The 15323-nt window shown below is 48.4% G+C and overlaps 1 protein-coding gene across 16 annotated transcripts in view; it reads right to left on the reverse strand.

Moving 5' to 3' along the window:
* Positions 1–409: 409 nt before the first annotated feature.
* ANKS1B (ankyrin repeat and sterile alpha motif domain containing 1B) overlaps positions 410–15323 on the reverse strand; it is a 1250258-nt gene continuing 1235344 nt past the window's right edge. For 10 of the 16 annotated variants that reach the window (XM_056114308.1, XM_056114302.1, XM_056114289.1 and 7 more), the window contains 2 exons: positions 4675–4842; positions 410–2297 (listed from right to left, as the gene is read on the reverse strand). In XM_056114308.1, the coding sequence (XP_055970283.1) occupies positions 2187–2297; positions 4675–4842 (279 nt within the window). In that variant the 3' untranslated portion in view covers positions 410–2186. Of the gene's footprint in view, positions 2314–4674; positions 4843–15323 lie in introns of all 16 variants that reach the window. The other 6 variants (XM_056114313.1, XM_056114274.1, XM_056114264.1 and 3 more) reach the window with 3 other exon arrangements.

Consider the following 15323-nt stretch of genomic DNA (forward strand, 5'->3'; position numbering starts at 1 on the left):
TTTCCTCCTTATAGTCCACTTTAATTTGGGTGGGAGGCTGAGCCACACCTGGCGGTACTCAGGGGACCATATGGACAACCAGGAATTCAAACCAGGTTGCTGCATGCATGGCAAACGCTTTACCTTCACTCACTCTCTCTCTCTCACTCTCTCTCTCTCTCACTCTCTCTCACTCTCACTCTCTCTCTTTCTCTTTCTCTCATCCCCACCTCAATATTTAAATAAAGACAACAAAAAAACTTTGGGAGCTATCGGGCTTTAGAGGCTGGTGTATCATTCTCACACTGGCTGGGCTTGGAAGTGAGCAAATTTTGTCATTTTGCTAATCGAAAAATCCCTTCAGCTGTGGGTGCTGAGAAGGCGTCCTGAACAGAAGGGAAGGTGCTCAGAGACCATGCCAAGCACCAGCGGCTGTACAATTTCTGTTTTATTTTGTGTGCTTTTTTTTTAATAGGATATAAATAATGACAAAAATTACAAAATTTATAACTGGAAGCCCAAGCATATTTACACATAATGTTTCTGTTTCAGCAAAGCTCCTCTTTACTTTGCTCCTATACAATTTCCTTTTGGTACCATATTGTAGTGTTATTTTACTCTCAGTTTACTACATACATATCAACAGTGAATAGGCAAAATATATACAAGGAACTATTCAGTTCAAGTAATTTAATATTGTATTAAAATTCTTCAACACTGAACTAAATCCATATACATTTGTCAGTTTGAGATAAAATTTAGTTATCCTTCCTCAAAACTCACCAACTGATGAACGTAACTGATTACCCCAGTTAGGTTTAAAATAATATTGGTTAATTAAAAAAAAACATTAAGACAATCCCACAATTTATCAATATAGCTTATAATGAACTTCAAAATGATTCACAATATGATTGGTTAGAACAATATACATTAAAATGTTAAATTTTTTTCTATAATGATATTGGTAGTTTATATAATTTGATTCTACATAAATATACATTATGGTATCATACAAATACTCCACAGAGACATTAAAAAATTAAAATACCTTAAAGAAATGTAAGTAAATTTTATGTAATCAAATAGTAAGCAAACATTTATGTATTTATCTTTTTGTTTCAAGAAAAGAGTTTTATTACTTTGGAATTTCTTTTTTTTGTGTTTATTTTTTCTATAAAAATTTTTTTACAATAGAATTTTATGAACATCTTTCTCAAACAAGGTTTCCATGGCAGAAATCTTGACAGCAGAAGCCCTAGATTTATTTATTTTTAACATGTTCTTTAAAATGCTGTGAAGATTAAAACACCAATCTTGGCGGCCTGGGCTCCGTCAGCACTTTTGTTTGCACGAGGCTGGTGGGGGCTGAGCCCCCTAGACCCAGTACCAGCGCTCCGGGGCCTCGCCCAGCCAGTCCTCTTGGCAGTAGAAATTTAGTTATTTGAAATGAAACCAGAAACATCCCTCACAACGAACCTAATTTGCTTATCAATGCATGAACAAAACATTTTTTTAAGAAAAATATTTAGTACAAGACACATTTTTCTGTGCATATAATAAATTCTGTTTGAAATCATTCTCCACTTTTGAATCAATTCCTAGCTGTAAAGGTTAACTGATGACATATAAAATCCACAAATATAGAAATTGGGAGACAGGATTTCCTGGCCATCGCAGGGTGGGATTGTGTTTTAATTCTCTGTCCTTTTGCACGGAACCATACTCAGCGAGAGGACGATTTTACAGCTGCTTTAGGGGGTAGTTCTGTTCTGAGTCTACCTTTAAAACTGCGGACAGTGAAAAATAAACCCAAGATTGTTTTTAGACTTCTAGGCAGTATTAGAGATCCCCTGCACTTTATTATTATGATGATTATTGTTATTATTTTTAAAGGTACAAACCCCAAATACAGCAGAGTGAGTGGTGCAGGGGCAGAGTCGTTAAGCTGGACCTTGGGGGGTGGTGGCAGGGAGGGGAAGCTGGGGGAGTCCGTGAAAAAAAGGTCACCTCGTGTCTCTCAGGGGTGACGCTTCTTGCCGTGGGGGCAGTAAGAACTTCCCAGGACGGCTGGCGGCCAGTGGCCCGTGACAAGGCCACCCCAACAGAGCAGTGTCCCCTCCTGGGCCGGCGGGAGCCGAGGCACCCAGGAAAGCCTGCTCGGGACTGTGGGCGTGCAAGGCACCACGAGGACGGGCGGGCGAGGATCAGAAAATCGTGGTCTCATACTTGGTATTAATGCCCCTCTTGTTTTCTTGCCCCGGCTCCACAATCCACGGCAGGTTGGCCAGAGTCTTTTGCTCAGATGGGTCGATCTGCTTTAAAACAGAAAGGCTGATGCCTGTTATACGGTACCTGTATGGAGGTGTGAGCCTGCACCCCAACCCCCTAAGGCTGCTAGCGCCCTCCCCCATACCTCAGGGAGCCGGAGAGAGGGGAAGCGCTTGTTCCATCTTTAGATGGTGAGGTGAGATGGGGCACCCCTACTCAGGTGCACGGATGAGGAGCAGATGCAGAAAGATAAGAAAAAAAAATTGTGATGTAAGGTAGGATGGGGCAGAAAGGGTGCTACAGTTCCCGTCCTTCAGGGAGCCAGGACGGGGGGCTTCCTGGAGGAGAGCATGTCCCTCTCCAGTTCTCCAGCCCTCCTGGTTTTCTTGGCTGGACGAGGCCCATGGTCCTCACAACATGGGCCCAGTGTGCTGCTGCCCGTTAGCCCCACCCGACTGTCCCGTGTGACTTTATGCACCCCACCCCACATCAATACCTCTGTCCCCCACCTCCAGAAAGTGCTTGTGGAGACTGTCACAGAGTCACTGAGGCCATCTCTTAGCCCAGCTCTGTGCAGGCAAACAGGGCCCACTTCCCCCCACCCCTCGAGCTAGGTGGGGGTATCTGCACATCATGGCCTCTTGCAAAAGTGACAGACCATGTTGCTGTGGGAGCGACTTCCCAGCTCCTTGGGAATCCTGGGCTCTTTCTCTGACCTCAACAGGTGTGGCTGGGATCGGAGACCCGGACACGCATGGAGAGGGTGAGGTGGTCAGAGGACATCAGGGCTGTTTCCCCTGCAGCCACCTGCTTCTCTGCCCAAGGGTCTGGAAGACTATTCTAGGAGCCTTCTGGCACCCAGGCCTTTGTGCTCTCCCGGAGGGCGTCTGTGGGGACCCTGCACCGGCAGCTGGAGCTCCCACCTGCATTCGTTTACAGTCCACACTGAGGAGGAATGTCTCAGATCGTCTCTAAAGCACTGAGAAAATTCCTGCTTATTTTACTGCTTTTTTTCTTTTTTCTTTTGGTGGGGGAGAGCTAATAAACAAATCTCTGTTAAATGTCACGCAGTGGCTGGAGACGTGGCTGACTGGCAAAGTAACTTGCCTTGTATGTATTTGAGTCCCTGGGCTCGATTCTCAGCACTGTCTGGTGCCCAGAGCCCTCCCAAGAGTGACCCCTGGGCACAGAGCTAGGCCTTTGAGCACTGCCTGGTGTGGCCCTCAAACAAAAACTAATTCCACACAGGACTGAAAACAGGCCACCCACTTGCATGGGCTGGATAATCTACTGCAGATCGGGAAAGTCTGAGGCTGAAACTAGGGGGACTGCCTGCCAGGCTCGGTGCACATGTGGCACAGAGGCCTCAGGATGGAGGGAACGTTGTCTGTGCCATGAAAGGGAGACCCGAGCATTGGTAAAGGAGGGCCCCTGGGTGTGGTGTGAGCGGGAAATGTGGGTCCTGCTGTAGGTTGATGGCAGGGCTTGCTGCCGGGAGGAAGCACTGGAGTTCTAGAGAAGAGCTAAGTCGGGATTTTGGAGCCAGCCATGCAAAGCAGAGGGCTGTGTGTGTCTGAGACACCTTCAGAGGCTGGGATTTGCTCAGGGTTGGATGCAGGGGCAAAGGCTGTTGGAGTAGAGAGTGACTTCAGCCGGACCCACAGCTCCTGCGGGATAGGGCGGGGGTGGGGGTGTGTGTATGTGTGAGGGGAGAACAGGGAGAGACCAGTGGAAAAGAGCTGGGCTGATGGAGCTGGATGGCACAGGATGGGGTATGGCTGGAAAAAAAGGGCGGAGCTGGACAGAACAGGGCGGGGCTGAAGGTGGGGATAGCGGAAAAAGGTGGGGCTGGAAAGAATAGGGCGGGGCTGAGGGTGGGGCTAGTGAAAAGGGGTGGGGCTGGACAGGACAGGGTGGGGCTTGGAAAAGGGGCGTGGCTTATAGGGTGGGACAAGACCCGAAGTGAGGGCTGGGATGGGACGAAGCTGGTGGAAAAGGACAGGGTTGATGGGGCTGGATGGAACAGGACAGGGCGTGGCTGGCGAAAAAAGACAGAGCTGGACAGAAGAGGGTGGGAATGAGGTGGGGCTAGGGGAAAAGGGCGGGGCCTGTGGACAGGATGGACAGAATGGGGCGGGGCTGGGGAAGGGGTGGGGCTTATGGGAGAGGGGACAGTCTGAATAGTGAGTGGGCTGGGACAGGGCATGGCTGGAGGAAAAGGGCGGGGCTGGACAGAACAGGGTGCGGGCAGAGGGTAGGGGATGGGGCGGGGCTAGTGAAAAGGGGCAGGGCTGGAAAAGGGGCAGGACTTATGGGGTGGGACACAGGAAGAGGCGGAGCTGCCAGGCGGGTCGCACTCTTACCCCCACCCCCAGCCCCCTGCTCTATTCCCTACAACCCAACACCCGAGTCTTTGCTACTTACCACGGACTTGCGGATGCTAACACGAGGCTTGGGGATGGGCTTGGAGGGTTTGTTTTCAAAGCTTTCCGGGAGAGTGGAGGAGTGGCCCCCTTTCCTTGCTTGGAGGGCCAGCTGGTAAGCAACTTCGAAGGCCTGTCCCAGCGTTAGGATGATTTCATAAGCTAAGTTCTGAAAGACAAAGGAGAAAGCTTTTTTCCTAGGGGGCCCACGCGTGAGCAGCAGGAACCCAGTGGGTGAGGGGGGCTGACACAGGCGGTGGGAGGTGAACTTTGGAGGACCTTGAATTTCCCACCTGTGGTGCCGGTGAGTCAGTGGGAATCTGGAAGGGCCCCGGCATCCCAGGTCCGATTTTGGGTCTCTACGAGGCATTAGTCACTGATGCCATGTGCTTGCTCTGCACCACGCAAAGTTGCTGGGGCCCCACTTCACCCAGGGTGGGGGCGTTGAGCCCCCACGCACTAAGCACGGGAGCCCCCCTGCACACCACAGCGGGCAGCGGCTTTGCCCCTCCAGGCCTGCAGCTGAGCTCGGCGCCCCCTGCACGGCTGTGAGGGATCCCACACACTCCACGGGAGGTGTTCCTGCGAAGTTTGGGTCTTTTTACCTCCAACATCTGTGATTCAGTGAACATCTCTGAAACACAATCAAAATCTAATTTCGGCAGAAAGAAGAGGCATTAGTCATGCTGGTGTGGCGGCTCCAAGTGCAGCAGCCAGCAGAGCCAATTTGCAGTGATTTCTTGAGGTTCTGACTAGTTCTGGGTCCAATGGGAATCTCACCAGCAAGTGGGCCAGAGCCAGGAGCTCTGGACAGGCCTGAGTCTGGGCCCTTTCTTGTGACCTGCCCTTTTGCCCTCACCCCTGCTCATTGCTGGGGCCCGAACCTGGACCTCTTGCATGAACAGGTGGCACTGAGCCCGTTGGGCCCTGGCTCCAGCCTGCCTCTGATCTTCCACCTTCTCTGAATGATTCCTCCCTTCACATTCCTCTCATTCTTCTGCCATGCAGTTGATTCCTACCTTCTTTTCCAAACTTGTCACTGAGGAAACATGATGGAATCACAGCCCCAGAGGAAGGGTCTGTCCGCACTTCAAGGGGCAGTGCCCGCCTGCTGTGGACCCCGAGAGCTTCCCCCAAATCCCGCTAAGAGCAGGCAGGATCTGTCAGCTGGGGGTGGGGGCAGGCAGTTCCTTGTGATGCTGATTTTCCAATCTGCCCTCTCCCTCCTTGGTCTCACCAGCCCTACTGAACGCACAGACAATGAGGACCTTAAGGTCTGAGAATCTGGGCAGCACTGTTTGGGAGTGTTCCCCACGGGAAGATAGAGAACGGCTCCAGGGAACTTTCTTGGGTTGTGCAGAAGAGACCCTGGGATTTTCTGAAGTGTCTAGATTTTGGGTCAATGACCTGGGGTCATGGCCTTTGACCTCATCTGTGTAAATGCCTCAGAACTTGAGGACTTGTTTGACAGCTGCCTGGTGCTGTTTGTGAGAATCGTGACCCCAGGACACCAGCCAAGTTCTTTCTGCAGTGAGCACTGAGCTCCTGTCTGCCTGGAGGATGAGTCAGCCTAGTAAATTAGTAATGCACCAAGGAATGACAGTGGAGGAGGAGGGCAGGCAGACAGCTCTGGCCATCAGTGTACAAAGAGGGCTGAGTCCTCCCACTGCCTACACCCGCACACCCGTCAGCTTAGCACTGCCTCCTGGGGTGGGGATGGGTCCCCATCTGAGAGCTTCATGATCTATGCCTGAAGTCATAGGCTCGTGGTCTTGTTCCCCATGACTATGGAGATGGACCCTGTCCGTCTGCCAGGGATCTGCAGTTGGCTTTCCTGATCTGGGGGAGCAGCAGACTAAGGAAAGATGCCAGGCACTCATGGGTATGAAGAGCCGCTGCCTCATGAAGGCCTTTATGCTCAAGCATAAAACATATTCCTGAAAGTGAGATTTACTTAAAGCGCCAGTGTTTTTGACTGAACATCAAAGATGCTCATTTGAGGCAGTGAGATTTTTCATATGACTATTGTGAGAAGCCTAAAGGTTGTCAAAGGCAATGAGTTGGGTGTTACCCTTTTTCATCTTTTAATTAGTTCTTGGTGCTGTAAACTTCACCAGGGTTTCCTGCTGAGTGACCTCCCTGGTCTGGCTTGCGTTCTCCTCAATGTCTTACTTTTCATTTTGTTTTTGAATGCTTCATAATGTTCTTCTTTACAAGAGTGTCTAGTGAAGAGTTAGGCATTGTATTTTTCTGTTTTCTGGCACTTTTCTGTTGGAGGTAAGGACTTGGAGGTTACAAAGGACCCAGGGGCACTGAGACGAGGGGGGAGGGAACGCAGCTGGTGACTGCTGGGATATTTTGCATGAAGGGCTGTGTTACCCACACACCAGGCTCTCAAGGGGAGCAATTGCCCATCACACTTAGAAGCAGAGGAGAAGGTGACTTCTTCTGCCTCTTTTTAGTCACATTCTTCCTCTAAGACAGGAGAAGAGTCTCTTGAGAGCAGGCAACTCAACTGGGAAAGGCTAAAAATATCGCAATATCAGAGGGGTTTAGAGGACAAGCCCCTTCTTCCGCCTTTGAGCTAGGCTTTTGCTCAAAACATCTTTGCAACTGTGGAAGGCTGCGGGCCTGAGAGTGCCCGCGGTGTTGCAGCACTCAGCCAAATGCTCGATGAGCTATTAGCCCAATGACAAAGCTGGAGCAATAACACTCTCAGTTACTATTGTAGAGAGCGTAGTGACCACTAAATGAGCACTTAGCAGGGCTATGGGACAGTGCCAAGTATTCAGTGTATCTCATTCACCTTGAATCCCTATCTTCTGCAGTAGAGCATCAGCCTCTTCATTTATAGGCGGGGAGACTGAAATTCAGAGATCACAGAGCAAGAAAATGACCATGCTGACTCTATCCTATATTCTTTTGGGTCGCCTATGCAGTGCTTAGGAATCACAGGGTCCCCTCCAAGAATTCTTGGTCAGCCCAGCAGACAACTCAACACAAGAGCCAAAGGATGCTGCTTGGGCCCTGTGCCCATCTTGGCAACCAGGACAGCACCCAGAGATGCTGATGACCATGAATCTACCTGGGTATGGCTACCTAACAAGCAGGTGCCTTAGCCCCTCTGCTCTCTCTCTCCTCTGAATCCTGTTCCTAACCTTCCATGCAGGTGGGAGCTGGTGTCTGAGAAGCTCATTTTCTCTCCCTGCAGTCACATACTTCCCAGTCCCATAGAGAGGACACATTGTCGCTCCAGTACTTTGAATCCATGATGTTGGAACTGACGTGAAGAAAGGGGGCCGGAAGTGGCATACTGGGTCTTCCAAGAACAGGTGTTGAGGGGGCTCAAAGCAGCAGCCCATGCCTCCTGGATCTCTGACCCCAAGGGAAACCACCTCATGGACAAAGTCAGACTCACTGCAGCCCCTGAGCTGTGAGGGTATTGGAACTGGCTCAGGGGCAAGGCTGTTGGAAGGGCACCAGCTGCGTAACCCACTGCTATGATACAAACAAGGGCTGAGGGAGTCTTCGACCCAGAGCACCAGGCAATGCTCCAATAAGTAGACAGATGGCCCTGTCCAGTGGCCCGGTAGCCCCAGCCCTTTGAGGTCCCTGGCCTGGGCCCCCAATAGTGTAGAACAGAGAATAGACCCACATTGTTCCCCCAAAGGCCTGATCTCTTGAACTACCAACAGATGAACTCTCGAGTATGTGGCATAGGCAATCAGCCAGAAATAGAATGAGATGGCCACAGCTGTCACCTTTGGTGCTGTTCTATGCTTCTGAGTTCTGGGATGGTTTGTAAGCCCCAGAGAAGTGGACGGCCAGATGGAGGCTGGAGCACGCTGGCCCCTCACTGTGGTCCGTGTTGCTTCCAATATCAAACTAGCCCCAAGGGTTCCTCCCCATGAGCACTGCCAAACGGTGCAGCTAGCATCCAGCTCAGGTACCTTCTCACCCCATCGAGCATAAAGCCCCAGTTGCTCAATGCTGTAGCCTGGCCCATCCCCGTCCCAGCTCCTTCTGCCTCTCCAACTCGACTAGGAAAGACCTGCTGTGGCCTCTGTGCATCTGTGTCCTAACACAATTATGACAGCTGGCCTTCGGGGCCGCCTGCAGCTGCTCAGTGGCTATTCCTTTTGTGGTGCTCAAAGGTGGTTCCTGACAGTGCTGGGGACAATGTAGTGCTGAAGACTGAACCTGGGCTTCTGCATGGAGCACATAAATAGCCCTTTGGGCCATCTCCCCAGCCCCAGTCCTGAATATTCTGATTTTGCCTGGGAAAGCGGGGGAGGGGGAGTCCACATGTGTATGTGTGTTAGAGTATGTGGTGGGGTGGGCAACTACTGGGAAGCACAGGCTCTGAGTCTCAGGTTCCTTACAGGAATTTCCAAATGGGAAGCAAGTGCAATCGTGAACAAAATTTTGACTGTGTATCTTACAGTGATTCAATTTAAAAAGGAAAAAAAAATGGGAATCATAACATCTGTAGTAGCCACTGGACTGGATTATTCTGGGAGTCACTCCTTTTATTTATTTTTGTTTTGGGGCCACACCCAGTGATGTTCAGGGGTTACTTCTGGCTCTGTATTCAAGAATTACTCCTGGTGTGCTCAGGGGACCATATGGGAAGCTGGGGATGGAACCAGCAACCATGGCCACATACAAGACAAATGTCCTACCTGCTGTACTACTGTTCTGGGGCAGGGTCCCTGTCCCCCTTATCTTTTCTTTTAACATCAAGACTGTTGACAGTTTTCACTGATGTTTAGTACTTCTTTTTTTTTTCTTTCAGTTTTTGTTGTTTGGGGGCCAAACATGGTGGTACTTAGGGCTTATTTCTGTCTTTGTGCTCACTCCTGGTGGGGCTTGGGGGGCCATAGACAGTGCTGGGTATCGAGCTCAGATTGGCCATGTGCAAGGCAAGTGCCCTACCCCACTGTACTATCTCTTGGGTCTGCTGGCTTTAAGTATCTACACTGCACAGGGACCATCTCCTTTCATCCTAACAATAAGCTTCTGCTGGGGCTATTTCACTTAGCATTGAGAGAGCTAAGCGCAGCAAGGTTCAATTGCTTGCATAACAAAGCCTGGCTGAGCTGGATTCTGAACTTAGATACCCTCGATAGGTTGTGCTGATACTTCAGATCAAATAAAAGTCATCTGCAAACTATCCAAAAAGAAAACCTCTTAAGAACATGAAACAGAGAAGCATGGTGGCTCGGGTGGAGGGCACCAGAGGCCATGCCATCTGCTGGGGCAAGTGGAGGAGAGGTGGCCTGAGGCAAAGCGAGTCCTTGATGACTTGACCTGGATCATCAGCCCAGGGGTCCTGAGTCCGCAGGGGGCATGATCTGAAGGATGCAGCCTGAGTGCCTTAGGATGGGGGCAGGAAGTTTCTGTGCTCTGAGACACTGCCAGGGAGCTTATCGTTGTCTCAGAAGCCTTGCCTTGTTTCCTCTCTCCCTGCTGATTCTGATTTAAGGATTGAGAATCACTACCTTAGAGAACCCTGAGAATTGCTCCTCTCTTAAAGCGAAGTCCTAATTGTAATCAACACTGTTCTTCCCGATGCAAACTAGAGACAAGCGTCAGCAAGCTGCCATTTCCTGTGGGCTCCCTAACAAGGCAGCCGGGACTCCTGCTGGGCCCCCAGAGCTGTCCCTGTGCCTGGCTTGTGAATACAAGTCGTGCCCACAGAATGATGTGGGAGAGAGGAGGCCCACTGAGGGGAAAAAAATGTCCTCTCCCTACACTTTTTTTTCTCCTGCATCCAAGTCTCGGAAGCAGTATTCAGAACACTCAGCAGTACTGTGCAGAAGAAAACTGGCCCAAACCCTACGGAACAGGGCCAGGGATGAACTGGGCGGCAGAGTACTTGTGAAGCCCTGGGTTTAATCTCTGGCACCACATAAAACTGCACTTACTTCTGCACACAACCACTTAAGATGTGAAAAATAAAGTGGTTATTCAAGGGGAAGTGGGGGTGGGAGGAATGGGCCAAGGGGGTCAACTTGCTCTTGTGATGGGCAGGAAAGATGGGGGCAGGTGAGGATGAAGCAGGTCATATCCTCAGGTGTGACGCTGGACTCCTGCAATGCTGCAGCATTGTAAATAAATGGTATCTCCACAAAATTTGATGTTAAAGTATTCAAAATATTGTGTTAGGGGTCAGAGAGATAGGACAGAGGCTAAGGTGTGGCAGACCCTGGTTCAATCCCTGGCACCACATATGGTTCCCTGAGTGATTCCTGAGCACAGAATCAGGAATAAAATCCCTAAACACAGATGTGGGTGGCTCTCCCAAACTCCTAAAAAAATTACACCAAAAGTGATGAGAGATCTGTCTCTAGAAGTTATGTATGGCAACCTGGATGATATATATATATAAGCCACCTCATTTCAAATCTTTCAGGTTTAAGAAATCAACTGCTTGTATGGAAAAAAAATTCATTATGGTATGTAAATTTTTCTTCAATAAGGGACTGATTAAGTTTATTGCCGAGATTCACAAAGGGAAGCATGGCCAGGAAGCAATTTAAAATGTAAACTCAGCAATTTATGAAATTGGTTAGGGCCAGGGATGGTACAGCATGTGCTCTGCATGCGGGAGGTCCTTGGTTTGATCTCCAGCATGGCACAGTCTCTCCTGAGCACTACTGGGTATGGTCTCCACAACTGACAAAAAAAATACTGGTTAAAATTCTATCTTATTTTCTAATTTAACTGCAGTACATATAAATGACATTTTGCAAGCACTCAAAATAGAACGGAAGAGTTACTCCCTAAGCCCCTTGATACTCCCTGGAAAGAGCCCCTTGATACTTGTTTAATGCCAGATGCATTAAACGAGTCTTTTCTGGATGTTAGTCTGTAGATATTTGATATCTGGAGCTATTGCAGCCATTTTGTGATTATGAGGGGCTCTAGATCCCTGCTCTTCAAACTGTGTTATGTGGGCTGCAGTTAGTCCACAGACATTTTCTGGTGGTCTTTCCACATTCATGTAGCAGCTATGTATATATACATACACATATGTATATATATGTGTGCATATATATATTTTGTGTATATATATATTTTTGACTGTGGGTGGGGCATACCTGGCAGTGCTCAGGGCTTACTGTTAGCTCTACAGTCAGGGATCACTCCTAGTAGTGCTCAGGGAACCATAGAGGGTGTTGGGGATCCAAACCAGATGGCTGCACGCAAGACAAGTGCTCTGACCACTACATCTTTTCAGCCCCATCAGCAACACTCAGGTGCTACATTTTCACTTTTTGTTATCCACCAACCAGTCCAAGAGATAGTTCCCTTACTTTTCTCAGTTTACAGGTGAAAACAGTCAAAAAATGTTCATCTGGACAACATACTAATTGAAGATAACAGAGTGATGGAAATAAAAAAAACACTGAATCTGGGTCTGGTTTAAACTAACTCTAATTCTAATCTCTTCTACTTCAGTAATTTCCAGTGCTGGGCATAGAATTCAGGGTCTCACACATGTGAAGTATGTGCTGTCCACTGAACCACACCCCGTGCTGGGACTTGGCCTTTGTGGAAGATAATGCATCCCTGTCATTTAAGTAATTTTCAGTAAAGCTAACTTTTATTTTACTATTAGTTTAAATACAAAAAAAAGTTGCTTAAGACTATACTATATATATATATATATGTTATTTGTCTGTGTGGACAGAAAATAGCTGAACATATCAAAATACTATGTTATCCCCAAGTTTTGATATTATGCATACTTTTTAATTCTTCAGTTTACTTAATATGGTTTGAGATTCATTCAGTGAAAAGTCATAAAAAATAGAAAGCCTTTGCATGTTGATAACCACTAAAAAAGTCTTTAGTGTAGTGAATCCTTTTTGAACACGCTCTGTTCTCTGGCACAAAGGAGTGGGAACAGTTTCCCAGGACACTCAGCCCTGCTCTAGGTGTTTCTTCCCATGGCTCACCTCCATCAACCAGTGGGCTGGCCACCCAACCACCTCGCCAGGAACCCTTTTTAGGTTCCTTAGTTTTCATGCTGCATACCACTTTTACCCTCTGCTTAGCTGGATTTTAAAAACACCCAGTTCTCCTACAGCCTGGACCTCCAACACCTTTTCTCTAAGTACTGAGACAGTTTTTGACCCTTTTGACCAGTTCCAACCATGCCCAATAAAAACAAGAAGCAGATATCAGCATATGGACCCAGATATGCTAGGTTTGATCTCTGCTGCAACTCAGAACACTGCACACTTGAAATCCATCCCACCTGTTCTTCCAAGGGATGGCTGTTACGCAGTAGCATTTACCTACTGGAATGATTGCCATAAGGTGGTCTGGGGACCAGGGAGCGAGCTAAGTGCCTGATGAGGAGAATCTAACCCTGTCTCCTAATTTAGGGAAAAATGATCCTCATCTTACATGTGAGAAACTCAGGATCAGTGAGATCAACCTGACCATGTTTACACCACCCATGTGCGAAACGGAATTCAAATCCAAATCTGATTCAGCTTAGCCTGGGTGATTCTGCCTTATTAATGCTTTCATGGGTTTGCAGCTGCTCTGCCTCCACCATCACGGAGAGAATCTGCAGAAACCCTCGTGCATTTGGGAGATGCATTGTAAGCATGTGGGTGAAGGTAAAGCCACGCATCTCCTCCTGGGGATTCCAGATCAAATGTTCTTTTGGACTGTAGCCTTGATTCCCCAGGGGATGGATTTTGCTCTCCTCACAAAGAAATGGGGAGCATATAGTTCCCTGTTTGCCTCTGCCTCCAGGAACTTGGAAACCAAATTTGCAGCTTAGCTCCCCAAACTCCTGCAGAACACTGCTCTGCGCATCCACATGGAGACTTTTCCCTCCATGGAAAATCTTCTTTGAACCTACACTTTCCTGATTGTGAAGCTTTGCAGCCCTATTTCTTTAGGTTCATCGTATCTGTTCCTGTAGGCTTCCCATAGCTCTTTCTGGAAGGATGGTGTAAAATGGCATCCTTTTGTTCCCTTAAACAACTGTTTTGAGATAAAATTTAATCCCTGGATGCCAAAATGACTGACAAAGTCTGTCAGACACACTTGTGGAGAGGGGAGGGGACCGCAAAGGTCCCCCTGCTAGCCTAGATGTGGACCAATTTGTCCATTTGCATTAAAAGAATCACCAATACATATAGTGGGAAATAAATGGAAGCAACATAAATGGGGTAGCTCCATATCCCCAGAAAGCTACAGGTTCAGTACTGACTTCTTGAGGCCCTGGGGTCAGCAGAGCCACACCTACCGTGAAGAGGGTTCAGGTGCAGGCGTGGCTGTGGAAAGCACTGTCTTCGCTGGGAAGTCCTCGGGGGGGGACAGAAGCAGGGGCCCCCCAAAGTCCCGCTACTCAGGGCTGGTGGATGAAATCCATGCCTGGACCCTCAGTCTGGGATTCTCGGCCCCCATCACTGCCACTGAGGGGGTTCTGACAAAGGGAACTCATCTTGAGGCCTTTTGATCCCTTCTACCATAGCTTCTTCAGCACTCTCTGATTAGAAGCCATGTCTGTCTTTGCCTTGGACCAGGAGGAATTCAGTTTAGAGGCTCATGTTCAGCTGGCACCAGAGCAAACAGCAGTACACAATCCAAAGGTCAGACAGCAGCGCTTACCAACACACCAGATGCAATGGTTGAGGGGCTGGCTTTCATCTCAGAGAGGTTCCCATTCCAACCATCTCCCAAAAGCAAGTCCAATGACCAAGCAGTTTGTCTTTCATCAGCAAGCTTTTGTTTTTTGCAGCACTATATTCTTTTCCCCACCTCTCCCTGCTCACCCCAGACACCTCACTTCAGCATCCCCTCTTCTAGGACCCTTCTCTGAGTCACTTTTCCAGACTGCCCCGGCGATGGCAGGTGCTTCTCCCTGGGGTCCACATTGGCTTGGGGACAGCTTTACTCATTGCATGGTTTCTTATCATGAGTTTCTCTTAAGAGGTCGAATCCTTCGGTGGATGGAACTCTTTGAGAGTGCCAGTTTCCATATGATTTTGACTCTCTAGGGCTTAGGATATATCACTCACTCAACAAATGTTGGTTGGTTGAGTTTTTTAAAAAAAAAAGAAGGTTAAGAAGAAGAAGAAGCAGCTTCCTGCTAGGTCCCCAAGGTAAAAGGACTTGAACCTTCTGAGTAAGGTAAGGGTGAAAATTGGCCAGAGCCAGTTCCAATTCTTTCCTTCTATCTTCTCTCATGGTAGGGCTGGAGGAACAGATGCACAAGAAATGTAGGCAATGTCACCAGGGGCCACAAGATAAAGCCAAGTGTTTTTTCCACTGAGGTCCTCCATGGGGCCTCCAGAAAGAAGCCACATTTCTGTCTTGGCAATATTTTGCTTGTACTTCTTGCTGCTAAGTCCCAAGGAGAGCTTCAGCTACAACTTGCATCACCCACGTCTCAAGGCAAAAATAACTTTTGAGAATATTCTGGGCATATTCATAGAATTCATTGACATCTCCTTAGCTCTACCTATAGTTAGTTTGCTCATGTACCAGCCAGAAATTAGTCTCGATAGACTATATTTATAGAGATAAATACTGTCCAATCAGCAGTTTTCAGCACTGAGAAGCAAATATGAGGCATTCTGCTAGGATTGCCTGCCTGCTCGGATATATCATTGTTATATC

The sequence above is a fragment of the Sorex fumeus genome, unplaced genomic scaffold, assembly GCF_029834395.1.
Source record: "Sorex fumeus unplaced genomic scaffold, SorFum_2.1 ptg000003l, whole genome shotgun sequence".
Lineage (NCBI taxonomy): Eukaryota > Metazoa > Chordata > Mammalia > Eulipotyphla > Soricidae > Sorex > Sorex fumeus.